Source organism: Lycium barbarum, chromosome 12, assembly GCF_019175385.1.
Source record: "Lycium barbarum isolate Lr01 chromosome 12, ASM1917538v2, whole genome shotgun sequence".
Classification (NCBI taxonomy): domain Eukaryota; kingdom Viridiplantae; phylum Streptophyta; class Magnoliopsida; order Solanales; family Solanaceae; genus Lycium; species Lycium barbarum.
The window spans coordinates 84,055,409-84,070,407 of record NC_083348.1 but is presented as its reverse complement, the minus strand read 5'-3'; the positions used below and the strand labels follow the sequence as shown (position 1 = coordinate 84,070,407).

The window sequence follows — 14,999 nt, the reverse complement described above, 5'->3', positions numbered from 1 at the left end:
ACACTGGCAATATTTGTAAGGAACGAGTAATAAGGGCTGTCTCGAATATTTTAAATAATTCCCAAAAATAATTTTCAGAGAAGTAGTTGTTCGAATCTTTATAAAGGGTTATTTTCTCACAAAATTCTCGTTGGGTCGAATGAATTTGTGTTGGGTTGAGTTAAATGGATTGGATGAGTAAAATAAATTTATTATTAAAAAAATAGAATTTTATGTGGCATGGCACGCCAACTATGAGAGAAGGAGGGATTTATGGTGATTAGTATATTTAGAGGAAAATAGTGATAGATAGTTGAGTGATATTCTAGTCTTAAAAGAAATAAAGGTGATATTAGAAGGCAGTTATCAATACATGAATGACCTTTTAGGGAATTTACTCCAACAACAAGAAAACGATTTTTTCCTTTTGATATGTTTTTTCTTTTAGGTGTTTAATACTTATTTTTTTAATTTATTTGTCTTACTTTCTTTTTAATCCGTTTCATCTAACTTTTCCTGTGACTAAGGCCGGACCCATGTGTTAATTTTTGGTGCTCGAGCACCCATTACCGCCAAGGAATCTGGATTGCAGCAAGCATAAATTAGAGCACTTTCCAATACTCATAGCACTAAGCTGCCCTTCTACCCAAAAAAAAAAAAAAAAACTAAGCTGCTCCAATATTTATTTTTCAATAATGTCATGTCTTGACCTATTATTTTTTGGTACAATGATAAATTAAATAAACTTCTTAATATCTTTCATAAGCTATATGTCTTAAATCTGCTAGTAAAATAAATTTCATTTTCTTAAATGTAAATTCCCAAAGTAATAAATTCTCTTCACATTTGTGGTTGTTGACCAAAAAAATATGTGCATTTATTCGTCTCTCTCCAAATGTATATGATGGTGGCTTTGCTCATTCCAACAAATAACGACAATCTTCAATAATTGTCCTAAGAGGAGGATGTAGGATGACATTGTATGTCCTCCTCTTTGATTAATTTGACAACAGTAGGTAAGCAATCTGTCTTCACTTCTAATTGTTTGTAATTTTTTTCTTTTGATAATTTCAGACCTTATCTGATGCTCATAGCTTTGTAATGAGATTTGTTATATTATCTGAATACCCCCGACATCCATTGTTCTCAGTCATCGCTAAAGAACCCTCCAAAAGCAGCATCTCCAGTTTGCGTTTTCATATTGCCATTAGTATTAAGCTTCAACTTTCCCGCACAAAGTAGCGACCAACCTACTAGTTTAACTTGTTTAGATATTGATATTGGCAAAGGACATGCTTCATAAATTTCCTTAGCATAATCTTCGCCTTGCTTGCACAGAAGTTCATCAGGCAAAAACTTTTATTCAACTAAATTTATGTTTCGCTCTTTCCTATGTGTCACATAAATGAAAATATAAGTATAACATTATAAAAGCATCACCCGAAATTGTTACCCCAAATTGTTTATGATCTCCTCAAGTCATTCCAGTATTGTCTTCTCATTCAAAAATTTAATCTCATTCAATGACATAAACTTATTTCATATCCATTTTGATAGTGGACAACCCCTGAGGATATGCTTAGGGTCTTCCACTTCTACACTACTATTCGCAATTTGGCAACTCAATTAGTTTTGGGGTGAATGAAAGCACATTTGACATAAGTCGATTATGCCTTACAAGCTATATAAATTTTTCAGCTTTTCAGGAATGTGATACCCATCCAACTCTTGTCGTTCGGACTAGCATAATTATCAATACATGCTTTCTCAAACGCCGACTTAGTGCTAAAAAATTTCATTACTTATTCCATTCCAGATGAGTTTACCTAAAAAAAAACATTATAAGATGTCAAATGAGATAAAATAGTATTATTTCAATAGGGTCAAGCAACAGAACTACAAATGTTATATTCCACACGACATCAAGCAACATGTCAGCTATTGTAACTGATGTGTCAACGTGACTACTACCTACAATAATCTTAATAGGTATTTTAAAAAGTCAATTAGGATAAATGAGAGAGTATATTCATTGTTTAAAGTTGAGGGGAAGTTTTATTTTTAATGTATAGTTGGGGGATGCAAATTATTTTCAACATATATATGAGAGAAGGAGATAAATTAACATTTATGTGAGTAAATAAAATCTCTTTTATGTAGTACCTTTATTTATTGAAAGCAAAACAAACACGGTAGTTAGTGTCTGTTTCATTAATATTGTAATTTCAACGATTAACTCAAACTAAATAGATTAGAAATCAACAAATCAAATTCATCATATTTGTTTTGAAATGTTGCATTGTCTCGAACAAAAAAAAAATACATTTGAATAATTATCCATTAATTTTTGCTTGCTTTTAGCGTAAACTACTATGACTTAATATCTGTAGTCAAAATATCCTATCTTATTTGATTTTATGATGTAATGGATAATTTTTTTTTTTTGAAATTAAAAATATCAAAATACAAAATACAGAATCTAGTGAGAATCTAATGCCATTTTCTTTTCTACTACTCCACTATTTTGAAATGGAGGGAGTAAATATTAGTGTTGCATTCTTTATGGGTACAGATAAGACACCTGTAAGTTTCTATAAAGGTTCCAAAGCACAAAACTAAATGAAACATTAGTAAATTCAATTTATATTTCGGTTAGATATGATGTGTTATTTTGCACAAAAGATAGTGGAGATTTTCAGTTCTTGATTACAAACTATGATAATGTAGTGTCCTTTTGTTAAATTTCCTTTAGCACTCGATGTATCACCAAATCATATAGGTTGATGCAAATACTATAAGGGACCGTTTTTATCTTGTTTTGATTGACTATTAAAGGGGCCTGAAGTTTATACCAACATAGTAGTGTTAGATTATTTATGGAGGATCAATAAAGCCTTTTAAAGGTAAATTTCAAAATTCCAAAGAACAAAATTGTATACTAATAGGCCTTTGGATCAACAATCATAAACAATTCCAGGTTTCCACGTTTAATTTCTTGTCTTCTCCTCTTTATAGTGAACATCAGAGTACTAAGGAAATTGCGGAAACTTTGACCAAAAAAATAAAAATAAAAATTGCGGAAACTGGACCCAAACAAATAATTGCCGAATAAAGAATCCTGTACCTCTTGCTTAAACACTTATACCTTTCTCTTTCATAATACCGTACTCCCTCCGTCTAAAATTATCTGTCCGTTACGCACCTCTTAAGAAACATTAATTAAGATAGTTTTTAACTATTTTATCCTTCATTGGGTATTTGGACAATCATAAACATCAGCTCATAATTGAGGTGTTTGTAGTCTTAAAAAACAGTAAAGGTTAAGGGTTAAAAAAAACACACTTCAAATATCATTTTTTTTTTTAGTTTCCTACCTGAACGATTAGGTACGAGAGTTTGCTACCTAAACTAGCATCAATTAGTTTGCAAAGCACACCTTAGCTATCACATATTCACTTTTCCTATCTAAACTATCACCAATTAGTTTGCAAAACACACCTCAAAAATTAGTTTGCAAACTAATTGTTAATAATTTAGATAAGAAACTGTCACAATTGATAGTTGAGGTGTGTTTTGCAAACTGATCGGTGATTGTTTAGGTAAAAAACTCCCACCTCTAATAGTTTAATTAGGAAACTCAAAAAAATGGTGAGTGAAATGTCAAAAACATAATTAATGTAGTGTTTAAGACAACTATTTTTTTTTAAATTACAGCGTATAATTTGAGACTGAGGGAGTTAATCAAAATTGCGGAATATAGAATGGTGTACCACGTGCCTAAACACTTGTACATTTGTCCTTGGTAAACACAGTACATAAACAGCGCGGAGGAAGCTATTTTTTCTTTTGTTCACTTGTGTTTCCCAGTCTCCACCACCATACACCAACGCCACCACCGTCGCTTACAACCTCACCACTGGCGTCTCCTCATATTTGAATAGTCAATGCCTGCTCAAAAACGTCCATACGATACTTCTCCTACTCCTCCACCTCCACCTCCACCTGACGACGAAAAAGACGACGATGATTCCTTACAAACTAATAATAATCAAAATCACGACGAGGAACAACCCGATGACGGTACGTGTATTATACATAGAGATTCGTTGAACATACACGTCTTAGATTTGTGTGTTTACATTTTATTTTGTGTATATAAAGCGGTGACTCGAGTTTCACTCAACATAACGTGATTTTTTTATTTTTTTTATTTTTGATGTTTTGGTCTGTGTTTGACTTTCAGATTCGGATGGAACTACTTGTTCGAGCGGCGTGGAGAAAGATGAGTAATGCATTTATCTTTTTCTGTTTGAATTGGTTTATGTGTGTTTAGATGGAATGATGCATTTACATATACGTACGACGCGATGTGTGTATGAGTGTTTCTGTTGTAGTTTTGAAGTGAATGATGTGATTTGGGACTGTGTGGAATGTTAGAAATGGTGTATAGCTTGAGATCTACTAGTTTTTTTTTTCTGTAATTGAGTTTGTATTTTGCTTCTAATTATGAACATTGCTATAAGGAGCTTCAGTAGTTTGATTTGTTCTTCTTTTTTGATTTTTTGGGAGTAATTAGTAAGATTTGTCTGAAATGACGGAAGACCGGTCAGGAAATTTGAATTTTGATCAGCTCTATTTTATGCATCTGTTTGTTTTCTTGCATGTGGCATGTCCAGATGCGCGTCAAATCTATAATTTGTTAGGGAAGGCCAACTTTGATTGGATATGATTATGAGGAATCGTGCTGATTGAGTTATTACAGTCATGAACTTGTATGAATTTAAGTTCTGTTTCGTGTATTTACTTTGACAATTGTTTTGGTTAAGTCGATGAGACTAGGAAGTTTTTTTGTTGTATCATACCAATGAAGATCATGAATGTCAAAGCCTCAACGAAATCAATGAGCTCAAAATTAATCAAGTTTGCAAAAGTTGTGCCCCCCCCCCCCCCCCCACACACACACACACACACACTTGTTTTGGTAATAAGATTTCTTGAAACAATGGGTTCTTCTAACCCGTGAACTCAATTTTTAGATCCAATTTGCCATAATCTAGAGCTGTCCATTCATGTTGTCCTACTTCCATCTGTAATCTGCCCTTCACAAAATGCACTTCTGTGTCTCTAGATTAATCTACTCTCTTTCTTAATTCGTACATTTGTTGAAAGAATTTACTTTGTGATTCCTTATACATGAACTCAGAAAATATAGACTCCTTCTTCCATGAGCAGATTATTGACTGGACTCCGAAATGGCATTTTTCTCTGGACCCAAGCTATTACTACCATCTTTGTCATCGACCTCATGGTTAAATAGACAGAAGGCACCTCCAAATAGTAAGCATCGTCTTGGTTCTGGAACCATATCATGATAGAACTAGAATTGACTCCATTGCTTTGAGCAAAACCAAGGGCTCAGTGTTAGCGAGAGACCTTCTTCTACACATACCTTTTTAGGATTGCTTAGCATAGATGAAAATTATTCCTCCAAAACAGAAACCTGGTTATAGCTGTGATTCTATAATTTGACCGAGTTGTTTTGTTCTTGAAACTTAATAAATTGTGAGTATCTAGCTCGCCATAGTTACTTAATAATGAACCCTGAAAATGTAGTTTTAATTTCTCCCAATAAGCTTCTTTCGCTAATCTTTCAAAGTCACTTGCTTAACAATTATGTTATGTGCGTACTTCTAGCTATTCTAGAGAAAATCTATTCACGTTACTTATTTTTATTTAATTTCAGAAAATCATGTCCTTATTTTTCCTTATATTTTTGTTTCTTATCGTGTACATTTCCTGGGAAATAAAAAGGAAGGGCTTCTTCCTATACGTATGAATTCCATTGGACCCAGAAATGATACATTGGAAGAATCCATTGGTTTTCCAATAGCAATATGTTGATTGTTTCTCTCGTGTATCTCTCAAAGGAAACTTTAGAAAAGTGCCTCAAGGTTATTTTCAATTTCTATAATACTTTTTGAAAAACAGATCAGACAAATACATTACAAAGTTTCCAGAGGAAAAAAATAAATAAATAAAGAGCACCTATGTTAATCGGACTCTTCAAAAATGGACATGGGTGCGTGCCGGATCCTCCAAAAGTAGTGCATTTTTGAAGGATCTGACACGGGTGCGGCATCATTTTTGGAGAGTCCTAGCAACATAGAAGAGCACTCCTTAACACCAGCTAAGAGTTGAAAGTGCATAATTTCATATAAAGTAGGGGAAGCCTGGAGAGGTAATTAAATTTGACTTTTTCTTTGAGTTCTTTTATACATCAGTAAGTGTCTAACTGGTCTCATTAACCTGTAAAATACATGCTTTTGGAGAACAAATGAAGAAGAATGTGGTAGTCTTTTCTTTAAAAGGAAGTGTACATAGTCTTCTGTGCTCCATAATATAAACTGTCATTAGACTTGAATAAGCGCGAGTAATTAAGTTTCTATTACTAACAAATAACAATCTAAGATACTAGAATAGCTGGTAGTAGAAACATTCAAGTGCTGTGGGAGCTGCACTCTAATAGAAACAGGAAAGTTCGTACAGTTATGGTCTTGCTCCATGTTTATTAACACAACATGCCCTCAGTGGAGACATTAGATATTTCATTCAATGTAAAGAAGTTTTAAAAAGCATAAGAATAGTTTCTCAAAAAAGGATTGGGAAAAATTAAATGCTCTGAGAAAAGATAGAAAGGTTTGATTATGAATTCAAGTACTTTCTTGTTACGCTACAGAAGAATTAAGCCTTTGAATGTGTCCAGATAATTGTTTCCATTTGATACATTTAAGTATGGTTAATGTTAAAATAGAAGATACTCCCTCCGTTTCAATTTATATGAGCCCATTTGACTGGGCACGACATTTAAGAAAGAGGGAAGACTTTTGAAACTTGCGGTTCAAAATAAGCCTTGAAAATTTGTGTGGCTATAAATCATTCATAAAGTGAATTTGTTTCCAAATTAGGAAAGAGGTCATTCATTTTGGCACGGACTAAAAAGGAAATAGGTTCAAACAAATTGAAACAGAGGGAGTATTAATCTGTTAGATCCATACCATAGGTTGACTATTACGCATTTAGTATCTAGGATTAGAAGAACATCATCGATATAGTGATGAATGTAGGCACATCTTGCTAGATTGATGATCTATGTGCCTAAGCTAGTTGGAAGAGGCAACTCGTTAGTCTAGGTTTTCATTCAATTGACAATAGTTACATATGCATACAGACTAAGTTGCTCGGACTTGGGTGCGGGTGTCCGACGCGGGTGCAGATCTATAGATCCTTCATGATCTAAATTTTAAGATTCGGGGGTACGGATTCAGTTATGGATATTGGTGCTGGGATTCGGCTAAGAATAATTCAAATATCTAAAAATGCTCGAATTTTTGAGAGCAAGTATGAATGTGTAATTATTATTGAGTACAGATGCATCTCCTTACTGTTTTTTGCTGTAACATGGCTATTGCAAATGATAAAGGTGTAACATGGCTATTGCAATATCTCTAGCTTTTGTTTTGATTTCAAAAATCATTGTCCGTCTCAAATTTCTCTATCAGTTTTGGTCAAAGTACCCAAAACCGTTTGACCAAATTGGGTACGGATCTCACCCCCACCCACGTTGTGTCGACACAGGTGTGGTACCAAAAGTGAAGAGTCTGAGCAACTTAGCATACAGATATCCAGGCTAAACCTAGTCCTAATCATGTTTTATTCGTGTTACCTATTAAAACAGTGTTTGTTTCTGGTTATAATACTTTTAAATATATATGATGTCTACTTGATCCTAATTTCATGACATCATTGTCTTTTAAATCGTATATATCAGGATATATAGTATCCGCAATCAGGCCCTCCCTTTCGTCCCGAGGATTTTTTTGATAAGTAAAGTTCCGTTTTGACTTTGCAAAGGTTTTGCCAGTACTCTTATATTGTAGATTTAAAGATATGGTATGTTCTTTGACTTCTTGGCTATGTTACTTGTATTTGGTTGCGCATCCATATAAGGTAAACTGTGGTTTTCTTCTTTCCTCTTTGGTAGTATATTGTTTAGCACTCTACTGTTATTATTAGTATATATGATAGTTTGCAGAACATCTAAGTAATTAATTACTAACACTAAAATTGTCTTTTTGCACCTGCACCTGACCTTGCCTTCTTTTCTACTACCTTCCTTTCCATATGTCCAAAGAATAACTTTATCGCTAATAGTTTTATTTTATCTTACACTGAACTATTTTATTGCGGAAATTGTTTGAATATTTTTCTTTGCGATGGTAACAAGCTTTATATTAAAAACACAAAAGGCTGTGTAGGCCATATTTACAGAGTGTATGAAGCAAAAAGAAATAAACTACCAAAGTATCTACTGCCTTATAAAGACTCTTGAACTTCTAATAGAGACTCAGTATCTTCTATGTACTCCTGTTTACACCAAAAATGGAACTGTAAAATACAACTTAGTTTTATCTTCTGGATTGAGTTGCTCTTGCCTTGAAAACATCTTAAATTTCTCTCCCTCCCTATAATCCATCATATGCAGGCTGGGACCATACTCCATCTTCTTTCTGAACCGTTGAACCTCCACTTTTGTGCCAAATGGAGAGAATCTTTTTGAATATTAATTTCTTGAAATATGGGGTATGCTGGACTTTGCCTATTGTGTTTACTTTTGCTTTTCTTGCAGATTTATCACTCTGAGACTTTCAGAAGTTCGCAAAGAAGTACAGTGTCCTATATGTTTAGGTATGAGTCTCTGCTCTTTCTTCATTGTTTTTGTTATTTTATTTTATGGAATTGGATATGCTTGAAGAGAGTATGTCATAGCAAGATGTGACCTTATTAAATACTGCACTTCAAAGAACCATCAAAATGCATGTCAGCTTTATGTGATTTTTGGAAGTCATGATGCGCATTATGCTGCCTTCATTGTCCTGTGCGCATGGCAGAGGTTGGGAGCGGGAGAAGGTGAAACCTCCTCTTAGCTAGAGTTATGTGTCAATGTTATGACAGTATGCACCGGGATTACTAATGAATGACCCCCACCTACCGGGATTACTAATGAATGACCCCCACCTCCCCCTCCCAACCCAATTTGAGATTCTAAGAAAACATCAGGTTCAACTGTTAAAATTATTTTTTCATGTTAATTTCTATATTTGTTATTGGTGAAATTAGAAACATGTCATCATTGAGACTGCGAATGTGAGGTTCTCTATGTTAAAAAATCCTTGTTCCGTATCTGATTTTGATAGGTATTATGAATAAATGGAGATTTGGTGGGAAGCAAGGCCTTATCCGTGCTACCTTTTTTGTACTTAATGAAACAGCATTTCCAGCTCTGTATTATCTAATAAATGTTCTCTAAATAATCTCTAGTAAGTAGTAACCCAATTTGCAGTTTCTCTGCTTCATCTTTTGTGATCTCTGCTTGAAATTATGCTAATTGGGACCTCTCTTTCCTGTCAGTAACTGATATAGGTGAATTATTGTTTTGTTGCCGACATTTCCTATTGTTCAAATTATGATTGAGATTTTGGTTTTCCCAACATTGAGATTTACTATGTGGATTCGGTGCATGTTTCTTTCCTGTTGATTAAGGAGCACATAATTCCAATCAAGGGAAGGTATCACTTATCTGAGAAAACAGAATTGGCACTGACACATATTCACTCTGAAAAGGAGATCTACATTAATTCCTGATGAACTTGTTTGAGGAGCTATTTAACTATGGTTGAAGCTATATACAGGGATCTCTTTTAGAACATAGTGATAAAGCTCTGTTTTTGTAATGTATTCCTAGTGTTGCTTACCAGTTTACCACTGTGAAACGGGCAGGCATTATACGAAAGACCAGAACAGTTATGGAGTGCTTGCATCGCTTTTGCAGAGAATGCATTGACAAGTCTATGCGAATGGGGTACCTGCTAAACTTATCTTTCATTAGTTGAGACTTGAGAAGTAACATGTGTTTGCTTATCCGGTTCAGTATGTCAACTTTATTTCAGGAACAATGAGTGTCCTGCTTGTCGTACCCACTGTGCTAGTCGCCGTTCTCTGAGAGATGATCCGAACTATGATGCTCTAATTGCACTTCTATACCCAGATATTGATAAATATGAAGAGGAGGTACCATTATGCTTCACTCTTGAATGTCTCATGGTAAAGGTCTATCATTGACCTGTTTCAGACAATGGACTTACTCTTCTATGTATCACTCAGGAATTGGCTTTTCATGACGAGGAGAAAACTCGAAATAAGCTGGTGAGCCAATCCAAGTTCCATGGCAAAGATGTATTCCATACAGATTATTTTCAATAGCAGATATTTTTCGTTCCTGTAAAATTTTATCAGTTCATCCTAGTAATGGATGTGCGGCTGATTCCACGTGCAATGTCAATGGGAAGTGTGGAAATATATGGCACATTTCTCTTAGTATATATTAGTGATGTTATATCTATAGCAAAGTTAGATATGGGTGAAGTTAATCCTCTCCTCGAGGGGACTTCAGGTTATTCTGATGTGGATAATTAGGTAGTTTTTATCTTTAGAACTCATTGATCTGAGCCCCAATCACCTCTAAATGCCTGTGGGCATCCAAATCACGTGCCTACTCGAATTTCCTTTTCCTTTCTCTCCAATTCATAGTTTTCTTACTCTTTGAACAGATACAAGCTTCAATTGCACAGACAATACGGCGACAATCCGAAGCACTGGGAAGGAAACGGACCGCCAGAGCTACAGCAGCAGCTTTTGCAAGGAGATCTCAGGGAAGCTATCGGAATTTAAGGGGAAGAAGAAACTTTCAGGGTGCTGAACACCATATATCTGATGAGGACGAAGATGGTAATCATGATGTTGGCAAGGATTCTTCCTCTGCTGATGAGCGCTCGGTAGAAGTCAAACCAAAACGGTGCAAAAAGAGGGTAGGACGGCCTTCCCAGGCTTCAGCAGCCAGTGACGAAAATGATGCAGAAACAAACCAAGAATCATTAGGCGCATGTAATGGACTTATTCGTTGTTCAGAGATTCTTGCCTGGGGAAAAGGTGGCATGCGAAGTAACACCAGGCATGGGGGTCTTGGTGGAGGCACTGGCAAGTTCTCCAGGAACAGCCGAGTCTCAAAGCTAATTGATCATCTATGTCGTTCGGATGAAAATGAAGGGCAGGTACAGCAAATCAACCCTATGTACTGATTGGATGCTTTCCTTTTACTTCCTATCTGTGGTTGAGGCTGAAGGATATCATTTTGCGATTAGTTTTTAACATTTGTGATAATCTGATATTCGCTATTGCTATTTGCTTGTTGCTTTCTATGATTGATGATCTAAATGGATTCTTTTTCCTTTCAGTTGGATGTCAGACTTATGCTTGTTTCCTTGTCCGAAGAGGATATACCAAGTTTGCAACGACCTTACCTTTGCTGCCGGCCAACTATGGAAGTTAAACATTTGAGCCAGGTAAGTTTACCGGCATAAACCCTTTTCACACTTTATAAACCTGAATTGGAAATAGATCAATTTATGTCTGCATGCTTCATTTGAATGTATATATGCAGTATGTAGCTCAGCAGACTTCCATAGAGGTTGGTGAAATCGACATAGTGCTGATAAAAGAGATAAACGCCACTGACAACCCTTCAAGTTCTGATATCATGACCATTTCCAAACCCATTGTTGGAGATCCTTCTAAAATTGAAATCCATATGGTGAAAGAGCATCAAACTTTGGGGGAAATCGAAGATACATGTGGTTTTAACCAGCGTAATCTGGTGAGCTCTCTTTAAGATAACATGCACTATTCCAGAAACATGTCGACAATCTTATTATTTGATACTTGAATTGCTGCATTATGTTGAGCTCTCCTTTAGGCACACTGGTCCTGAAAGATTTCCACATTCTTCCATTATTACTCATCTTTCCTTGGATTTATCTTGACCGTATCTAACTAGCTTGCTGTCTTTCAGATCTTGGCATACCGACGAAAATCAAAGAATAGGACAGATCATGATGAAGGGAAGGTGACCATGTAGTTTTGGCTATATACAGAATATAATACATGACAAGAAGTGTAATTTCAACTGGGGTTTGGAGTTCTCTGTAAATCCATATAGAAAGTAAGTAGTTTAGTAAGTGGTATCATACACATGTAGTTCATTATTCAGGAAAGGTAATCCCCTCAACTATTTTGACTCAGCGTTTATTCACCTTGAAGTGGTTATGAACACTCGTGTAATGGTTTATTTACCTTTTTATGGACTTGTTTCATGTAGTGTGATCCAAGTGATTAATATAGCGTTAACTAGCCAAGACGTTGGCTTGATGCATCGATTTTTAAGAAAAGAATGGTTTGCTTCTGTGACATTTAACCAATCACGACTTTTCTTGGTTATAGACTTACGACTAATCATGAAAAGGATCTGAACCTTTCCTTTGCAAATTACAACTAGCATGTTATTAACCTTCTGTTGCTTGCTTAAAGGCATTACAAATACAAAAACGTCGCCAATTTATTTCTAAAAGATTATTCATAGTGTCATGCTTTGGGAGGAAGATGTTTATTGATGACTTTTGTTTGGGTATCTACCCTTGGTAAAGGATTGGTGTTTGCTTGAAAAATGGGCGTCTCATTTTAGGATAATCGTGGGGTATGTAAGATTTCCATCTCGTGCACGTAGGAGATGATGAATAGATGTCGCTGTAGACCAACTCCGGTTTCTAGTTTCCTTTTTTAACTTTGGTGAAGGGAAAGGAAATTCTCTTAGATTTCTTTTCCCGCTGTGAATAGTTAAAAGGGGAAAGGTAGATGGGAGTGGTTTTTCGTGGAATGGTGGACCTTAACAAAGTTGTTTATTGTTTTCCCCGGTTGAGTGAAGAAAATATCTCGAACCTTCAATTGTTTGACAATGCAACCTCCATTATTTTTCAACACAACTACAGCCTTGACGTTTACTTGATTCAATCTCTTATTTTGCAACACGTCATCTCAGGTGACATTCAAGACAGGCCCACATATCTTACCACTACCTAGAGTGGACGATCAGCTACTGCCAAGTTTCATTGAATTAATTTTTAATTGAAACCAGATAAACATGAACTTGCAAAGCGATAATCACACTTGACCAAATGGCAACAAAACAAAAACGTCACAATATTTATTTCAGATATTTAATATTAGGAATAGTAAACAAACATAGACCAACTGGTCTACCAGCAACAGTACAGTAATAGTAGCAACTTCGTTTGGAGCTGGAAAGCCACTAATGGCCATTAAAGCTTATAAGTCATCTTGGAAAACCTAATTACAACATGCTATTGGAGTACTTTAATACATAATTCCCAACAGAAAACCATAAAGACAAATAAAGATAAGCTTCCAGTAATCCGTGCTTTCATCAGCAAAGCAACCTCGTAGAGAAAAAACACTATATACATGCAGATGCAGGTTTCAACTGCTTCTGCCACCCAAAAGCTCTCAGCACTTCTCGTGATGCTTAGATCTGGTGTTCCCACTGTACAGCCTGCCATTAAAAGTTGAATTGAGTTAAATGCTCTAAAACTAACGGTGTATACAATTTCTTACACTATCAAGTTAAAATCGATATATACCATAGTGTAAAATAACTTTAAATCAAATCGATCATCAGAAATCGATTGAAACAAATTAACAATAAAAATAGATCCCTGCGATCATCAGACCCCCCCTTAAATTAAACAAAATCAGAAGCACAGTTATGTGATGAAGTGTATGGTGTAACGTACGTACCAGTCATAAACAGAGGGAGAGTTAGGGTGAGCGGGTTTGTCAAAGACTCCAGCACCCATTTTCCTGGAGGCAAGATTGCTTCCTGGGTTAAAAACACTCCTCCATACATTGTCTTTAGGTACCGTTGGGGACGTATTTGCTGGCGTCACCGGCGTACTAGGAGTCGCAGGACTGGCAGGCATGGAGAGAGACCTCTGGTACTTGCTAGATCCTTCTCCTGATTCCCCACCTAACCCCAAAAAACATCGGAAAAAGAAACATAAGGAAATTCAGTATTTGAAGTTAGCGGATCTTCAACTGTGCTTGTGTACACACTAGTTTTAGTTTTACTTTGCATATACTTATGAGGATCTTAGAACACAGTATTTTTCAGCTTTTTTTATATATCATGCTTGACAAATATCATTTTCATCATACATGTATAGATGTAACTTTATATATACAAGATGATTTTTTGATCGGATGGAATCGGATTACGCCCCTCTAGCTCCATCCCTGATCATGCATGGAACATAACAAATGAATCGATTAACATATGTATATTAATTTTGGGGAAAAAGGAGTACCAGTTTGAACAGTGAGGCTCTTTCGGAGTTTGCCTAGGCCTTTATCAGGGCTGGGACCAGCCATAACATCATCCCAAAGTTTATCAATCAACACCATCTTCTCTTCTTACTACTCTTCTTCTTTTTCCCTCTCCTATATTCCTCTTCTTTTTTTCTCTTTTAGGTACACTAGACTTTTCTAGTCTGTAGTGTAAATGCTGCTTGGTACGTTATATAGAGTTTTTTGGCACTCAAAAATATCTCCTACTCAAATATCTAGGGCCTACAGTTCAACTACAGTTTTATCTTTTTTAAAAAAAAAAAAAAAAAAAATCACGGTGTTCAAAAATAAAATTTTCACTAAGCAGCGAACACGAAGAAGTTAAGAAAATTTAAGATACTATAAATATATAAAAAAATAGTTTTAATCTGTATTATATTTAGTGTAATTTTCTCTCAAAGGGGTTCTGATTACCCTCACATGGCTCCACCCCTATTCTAGAGTCCTAGATCAATACAGATACCAACGATCTTCTATGTGTTAGGTGTGGAATTGATCAACAAGTCAATTCTTTTGTTCACATAATCATGATGTAAGCGCTTACCTCATCTTAGTCGTGATGTAAGCGCTTACCTCATCATAGGAAATTCATTCCTATAAATAGGCACACCAAGATCATTTGCAAAACACACCAAATTGAAGAAGACAAC

General features: G+C 35.4%; 2 protein-coding genes across 2 annotated transcripts; one reads left to right on the top strand and one right to left on the bottom strand.

Moving 5' to 3' along the window:
- The first annotated feature begins 3,817 nt into the window (after nucleotides 1-3,817).
- LOC132624916 (putative E3 ubiquitin-protein ligase RING1a) lies at nucleotides 3,818-13,384 on the top strand. The gene is made up of 10 exons (XM_060339676.1): nucleotides 3,818-4,059; nucleotides 4,223-4,265; nucleotides 8,666-8,724; nucleotides 9,817-9,898; nucleotides 9,987-10,107; nucleotides 10,201-10,242; nucleotides 10,647-11,147; nucleotides 11,331-11,438; nucleotides 11,537-11,749; nucleotides 11,945-13,384. Exons 1-10 carry the CDS (start codon nucleotides 3,924-3,926, stop codon nucleotides 12,008-12,010), a joined length of 1,371 nt encoding a protein of 456 aa, XP_060195659.1. The 5' UTR covers nucleotides 3,818-3,923; the 3' UTR covers nucleotides 12,011-13,384.
- On the bottom strand, nucleotides 13,105-14,500 carry LOC132624917 (auxin-repressed 12.5 kDa protein-like). The gene is made up of 3 exons (XM_060339677.1): nucleotides 14,310-14,500; nucleotides 13,744-13,972; nucleotides 13,105-13,498 (listed from the first exon to the last, which is right to left on the bottom strand). Exons 1-3 carry the CDS (start codon nucleotides 14,404-14,406, stop codon nucleotides 13,453-13,455), a joined length of 372 nt encoding a protein of 123 aa, XP_060195660.1. The 5' UTR covers nucleotides 14,407-14,500; the 3' UTR covers nucleotides 13,105-13,452.
- Between the last annotated feature and the right edge of the window lie 499 nt (nucleotides 14,501-14,999).

Coding starts and splice junctions, on each gene's coding strand:
- LOC132624916 (XM_060339676.1), top strand. CDS start 3,924: ATGCCTGCTCAAAAACGTCCATACGATACTTCTCCTACTCCTCCACCT. Junction 4,060..4,222: donor CGAGGAACAACCCGATGACG/GTACGTGTATTA, acceptor TTTGACTTTCAG/ATTCGGATGGAACTACTTGT. Junction 9,899..9,986: donor GACAAGTCTATGCGAATGGG/GTACCTGCTAAA, acceptor ACTTTATTTCAG/GAACAATGAGTGTCCTGCTT.
- LOC132624917 (XM_060339677.1), bottom strand. CDS start 14,406: ATGGTGTTGATTGATAAACTTTGGGATGATGTTATGGCTGGTCCCAGC. Junction 13,973..14,309: donor GAGCCTCACTGTTCAAACTG/GTACTCCTTTTT, acceptor TTTTGGGGTTAG/GTGGGGAATCAGGAGAAGGA. Junction 13,499..13,743: donor TCTCCCTCTGTTTATGACTG/GTACGTACGTTA, acceptor TTTTAATGGCAG/GCTGTACAGTGGGAACACCA.